General features: G+C 47.0%; 1 protein-coding gene across 5 annotated transcripts in view; it reads left to right on the top strand.

Annotated features, from left to right (window-relative positions):
* The first annotated feature begins 3,145 nt into the window (after positions 1-3,145).
* Positions 3,146-6,000, top strand: part of SACS (sacsin molecular chaperone) — a 71,197-nt gene continuing 68,342 nt past the window's right edge. For 2 of the 5 annotated variants that reach the window (XM_067016429.1, XM_067016428.1), the window contains exon 1: positions 3,146-3,282. In XM_067016429.1, coding sequence (XP_066872530.1) covers positions 3,229-3,282 — 54 coding nt within the window. In that variant the 5' untranslated portion in view covers positions 3,146-3,228. The remainder of the gene's footprint in view (positions 3,283-6,000) is intronic. The other 3 variants (XM_059041987.2, XM_059041983.2, XM_067016430.1) reach the window with 2 other exon arrangements.

Below are 6,000 nucleotides of genomic sequence, written 5' to 3'. Positions count from 1 at the left end.
TATGCCCAGTAGTGGGATTGCTGGGTCCTATGGTAGTTCTATTTTTAGTTTTTTAAGGAACCTCCATACTGTTCTCCACAGTGGCTGTATCAATTTACATTCCCACCAGCAGTGCAAGAGGGTTCCCTTTTCTCCACACCCTCTCCAGCATTTATTGTTTCTAGATTTTTTGATGATGGCCATTCTGACCGGTGTGAGATGATATCTCATTGTTGTTTTGATTTGCATTTCTCTAATGATTAATGATGTTGAGCATTCTTTCATGTGTTTGTTGGCAATCTGTATATATTCTTTGGAGAAATGTCTGTTTAGGTCTTCTGCCCATTTTTGGATTGGGTTGTTTGTTTTTTTGTTATTGAGCTGCCTGAGTTGCTTATACATTTTGGAGATTAATCCTTTGTCAGTTGCTTCATTTGCAAATATTTTCTCCCATTCTGAGGGTTGTCTTTTGGTCTTGTTTATGGTTTCCTTTGCTGTGCAAAAGCTTTTAAGTTTCTTAAGTCCCATTTGTTTATTTTTGTTTTTATTTCCATTTCTCTAGGAGGTGGGTCAAAAAAGATCTTGCTGTGATTGATGTCATAGAGTGTTCTGCCTATGTTTTCCTCTAAGAGTTTGATAGCTTTTGGCCTTACATTTAGGTCTTTAATCCATTTTTAGCTTATTTTTGTGTATGGTGTTAGGGAGTGTTCTAATCTCATACTTTTACATGTACCTGTCCAGTTTTCCCAGCACCACTTATTGAAGAGGCTGTCTTTTCTCCATTGTATATTCTTGCCTCCTTTATCAAAGATAAGGTGACCGTATGTACGTGGGTTTATCTCTGGGCTTTCTATCCTGTTCCATTGATCTATATTTCTGTTTTTGTGCCAGTACCATAAATATAAATGCGGCGAGCGGGGGCTACTCTTTGTTGCGGTACGTGGGCTTCTCGTTGAGGTGGCTTCTCTTGTTGCATAGCACGGGCTCTAGGCACGGGGGCTTCAGCAGTTGTGGCACGTGGGCTCAGTAGTTGTGGTGCACGGACTTAGTTGCTCTGTAGCATGTGGGATCCTCCCGGAACAGGGCTCGAACCCGTGTCCCCTGTATTGGCAGGCGGATTCTTAACCACTGCGCCACCAGGGAAGTCCCTGAAGAGCCAATTTTGATGAAGGTATCAGAGAGACACCAAAGGAGCAATTGGAGCACGTAGGCCTGGGGTGGAGAAAGCCTGCACCTGGGTGATGGCATCACTGACCCAGAAGGAGGGACAGAAGTCAGAGGGCACGGAGGCACTCGCATAGGGGCAGGGGCCCCGAGGAAGAGGCCACGCCACACACGGCAGTCCTCACCCAGGGGGGTCTCCACCCCGGAGGCAGACTCTGCATCCCTGGAGGCAGACTCCGCATCCCTCCCCAAATGTCTTCTTGCTCCCGGGCTGACGTGACTCAGCACTGTGGCAGGTTCGGAGAGATCCCAAACCCGTCTGCAGAGTGTCAGGGAGAAATGGGAACAATCTTACTGAAGTTTGCTCCCGATGAGGGGACACAGGACAAAATGACGCCGCACGAGCTGCAGCGCGGCTTCCTGGAAATTCACTCTCTAAGTCTCTCCCCCAAATTTCACTCGTCATAGAAACACTTCCTCTCCCCTCCCCTCCCCCGCCCCTCCTCCGGCTCTCTCGGGTCCTCTCAACCCCACAGCTGTCCCTCTCCTTGGATTCCTGGCACCTGGAGGACTTTCTAGCTAGGTCAGCACGACCGGGCTCTTCTCTGAGCTTCTGCTGCTTGCATCCCCACACCACCTACCCGTGATATTCTTAGGGACCCACTTTCCTTGGCAGGCTGGGGAGTGGGGATTTATAAACTTAGAACTTATCTAATAGTTCAGAGTTACGAGCAGGTAACTGTGCTAGGTGAATGAGAAATCGAAGATTTTCCCAGGGCCTGTGCAGCCCACGTCCCGGTCGACATGGGCTTCATTCACCCGGGGACCATCGAAATGGTGCTGTTAGAACTGAGGGGACAGGCTGGCCTCCGCCTGCCACCGAGGGCCCACACGGCACCGTGTGAGAATCAGGGAACAGGGCTCCCCAGCACGATTTCTCCCTGATGGAAACCTGTCATTACATAGTGATTTTGCCAGCACAAAACACTTCCTTACCATCTCCTAGGACATTATATTTATACATCTAACTCTGTGAGGCTAAGATGCCAGGGAAACACCAGGCAGACGCCAGGCAGTTTAGTGTCCAGAGTGCAGCCTGCACAGGGCCATTCTGCAGAGGCAGGTGGCTTTGAATCTGCAGTGATTCTGACACTGGGGGCCTGCTTGGCCTCCCCAGGGGAGAGTTCTGGAGTTTGCTGAGCTGAGTTAGGAATTCTCCTCAGAGGTAAAGCAAGCCAGAGCTTCAGAGCTCCAGCCGTTCCCAGATAAGCCTGCAGTCCAGATCCACACTGGTGCAGCGGGCTCGTCCGCCGGGAACCTGGAAGGGAGACACTGCACGGAAGGGGGAGGGGAGGTAGGGCTGTCAATGAAAACAGACTCCCCTGGTATTTCACATCCTCCTCTTGTAGGAAGCAAGGAGCTAGATACTATCTGATCTATCTTTCCTATCGTTTTATTATTAAATAGACAGTAACAATGAAAACTTAGAACGTTTGACAGCTGTGTAGCATTGCACAGTTTACAAAGCCTTTTGAGTGAATGCTCTTTTTAACCTTTGGAAACTCCTACCCAAATCCAAATAAAACACAAAAAATTCCTTGTGAGCTAGAACCTGCAAGGCAAACAGAGCGTATTACCGTGTTTTTGCAGCAAGTGTGTGGCTGCTCTTTAACTCTAGTAGATTATAGGATTCCCAGACTGGACATGGCCCGTCACAGTCTTTGTTTTCCGCGGGGAAAATGGAACCCACAACCGACTTTTCTAAGGTCACACAGCCTTAGGTGGTGTACCAGTGTCCAAGAGAGATGATCTCCTGGCAGCCATGCCTTCCTCCTAAGTGCAACTTTGTAATTTGAACAGAGGAGAGAATGCACTGACTGCCCTCTGTACCACCACCAGTTAGTTGGAGCGACCTAGCCGCATTGTGCAGCAGTATTGAAACCGAAGGTTGGTGATGGTCCTGTCTCTTTAAAAAGAAAAAAAAAAAAGGCGCGCCGGGTGTGGGCGGGTAGCTGCTGACTGCGGCACGGCGTCCGGTGGCCTGGACCGGTGCGGCTGCGGTGGCAGTCACGCTGGAACCTGCTGATGGGACACAAGGACCACAAAGGCCGGGGACGCGATGCTGGCAGCCACCGGTGGGTACGCGAGGGGCCGGCCGGATGTCACGGGAGCGGGCCGGGGCCCACGGGAATGCGGGCTCCGCGGGGGATGGGTCACCAGGTCCTCCGAGAGCCGGGCTGGGACCGGGGCGCCCGGGCCCTGCGGTCGCCTTGGGAAACGGCCTTGTGAGAGGACAGAGACGCTTCTTTAAAGCTCTGTGCTGCTGTAAGTTAGGGGTTCTTTCGGCGATTCCCACTTTGGGCCGCAGCCTGTGGTTTGCGGGGGAGGCTCCGGCTGCAGCCTTGCTAGAGAGATGCCCGCGACCGAGAGATGCTCTGAGCTCCCGGCTTTGTCATTTAAATTCCCACCCAGGCCTGTGGGTTTGCTCACAAAGGGTCTGTTGCTGTAATGCAGAGTGTGGAGCGCGGAGTGCTATTGAATAATAAAGCGGGAGTCCCCGAGTGCCTTCTAGTCTAATCTATAGTAATTGTCCTCCTTTAAACAGCATGCTCGTAAACGAGGCCAGTTTTTGCACTTATCTCAAGTAGTAATATCTGAAAATCCTGCTTTTAGTTGAAAGCATTTTGCTTAGTTATTAAATTTTATCTTAATAAGTGATCATTAAATTCTTAGAGTATCCCGGTTTTAACAGTAGCAACGAAAATCTCTCACTCTTTTTCTTAAAACAAGGTTGATACCTCGGTGAAGAGTGTTGGGTTTGCTTGTAACATGTCGCGATAGCTTGGGCTTTAATTTTTGTGTAAGTTTTGTTCTCTCTGTGTGAGGAAAGCCTGTTCATTTGAGCAAAAGGCAGAATGAAGGTCCAGCCCATACGCCCCCGGAGCTGAGGAAAGCTGCCCTGAAGTTATACTGAGGGGAGCTCTTACCTTTCCTCCACTGCAGATAAGCGATTGACACTTAATCCCATTTTATTTGTCACTTGAAAAGCAAATCTCGCACATTATTTTCGGAAGGTATTCTTTCATAACCAGACACATATTAGGTTAATGCATGGTTCTCATAACCCAGTGGTTTTACTTACGACTAACCAGCTGTCTGTCTTTCCCTAATCTTGCTGCAGTCTTCTGCACATCATGGACAGATGATACCCACTTCCTTTTCCTCCTTTCTCCGTGGCCGTCCCTTCATCCTTTCTTTACCTTCCTGGGTTTTCAGCTGGCCAATTGCCTCCTTTTCTGTGGAGGTCAAGGCTCCTTCGGTCTCCCTTTCAAACAAACCATGTTCCCATATTTTCCTTGTTCCTGGCTTGGTTTGTAAGCTCTTTTCCATGATTAATATGGTGTTTTCTATTCTTCACATAATAGGAAGGAAAACCTGATTGACAGCCTTATTTTAAGACTTCTGGCTTACATCAGTAGCATCTTGTGTATTGCTGCTTTACACTGGATTTGCTCTCAGAAGCCTTGGCTTCAGATCTCAGCTCTGCAGCCCCTGAAAATCCACTCAACTTCTGCGAGCCTCGGTTCCTTCCTGTGTCAGAGATGATGGCAATTGTTGTTCACACAATTTTCTAGGGTTGAAATGAGCCAGTGCCTCTGAAGGCACCGAGCACGGTACTTGGCACAAATGTAGCTACTTCGCGGGTGTTCTGTCATTTTCTCATTCAATCCACCCGTCCGTGAGGAAGCAGGCTAAAGAGGTTTCTCAAACATTCTTGTAAATCTAGTGATTTGAACTGTCTTTGGGCACAATGAAATGTGGATTCTTTTTCCTCTTTTAAGGGCCCCGGTCTTCTTTTCTTCTACTGATTCACTGTGACTGCTGACATCCCGGAGCCAGGTGGATGGAAGAAATAGAAAGCATTTTGATAGGAGAAAGAAAAGGCATTTTGCTTATGTCATTAGGTGAATGATTCCTTAATGAATAGGTACATAGGAGCCAAAAAAAGTGTTGTCAAAATTTTAAGGCTAGACATAAATAAACCCCCTTGATAAAAATGGCAATAGAGTCCCTGTTGACTAAATAATCATCTGAAGATGGAGCTCAGGCTTTCACAATTATTTCCAGCGGAACAATGCAAGCTGATGACGACATAACTGACTTTCAATTATAAGACAATTTCAGTTGCGCTTAGCATGCTTTCAAGATGTTCTTTCCCAAGTGGAGAGCCTAGGTAAAGTAACAAAAGATTTATTCATTAAGCAAAGAAGAAAATCCTTCATTTTTTGACAAGCAAAAATAAGTAGAGCACAAATTGCTGTTCACACTGGATAAGACCATGTTTAACAGTAAGAATGTACATAGTGTTATACAGGGGCTGGGTTCTCGGTAATTCTATGTTCGTTGTTTTACTATTTATGCTGATTATTATGTTTTGTCATTAATTCTTTAATACATTTTTATTTAAAATAATAAAAAAAGATAGAGGTTTCTCATACCATTTCCCTAAAGGTATGAATTTTGAAATGATCTTTTGACCAAGTGCTTCTTCAGATCAGCTCTAAGTACAAAAAATATATTCAGTACTTGCTAAGGATCTCTTATAAAAGTGATGCTGATATTTCCATGTTGCCGCAGGCATGTTCTACTGGAAGAGGAAAGGCCAATTTCCTTTTTCTGGCTCCCATCAAATCCTGCATGGTGGCAGAACTGAGGAAGATATTGACTGTCCGGCCATGAGCCCAAGTGAGCGGTGCGAAAGGTGCCGATTTGAAATTGGAACAATTCCCGTGGCAGTTCTGATCTTGGACAACCTGGGGGGCAACTTGCTTTTCATATTGCCTATCCCGTTACTGT

The sequence above is a fragment of the Kogia breviceps genome, chromosome 16, assembly GCF_026419965.1.
Source record: "Kogia breviceps isolate mKogBre1 chromosome 16, mKogBre1 haplotype 1, whole genome shotgun sequence".
NCBI classification, from domain to species: Eukaryota; Metazoa; Chordata; class Mammalia; order Artiodactyla; family Physeteridae; genus Kogia; species Kogia breviceps.
The sequence above is the reverse complement of the archived record's forward strand: the minus strand, read 5'-3'. Positions and strand labels throughout refer to the sequence as shown.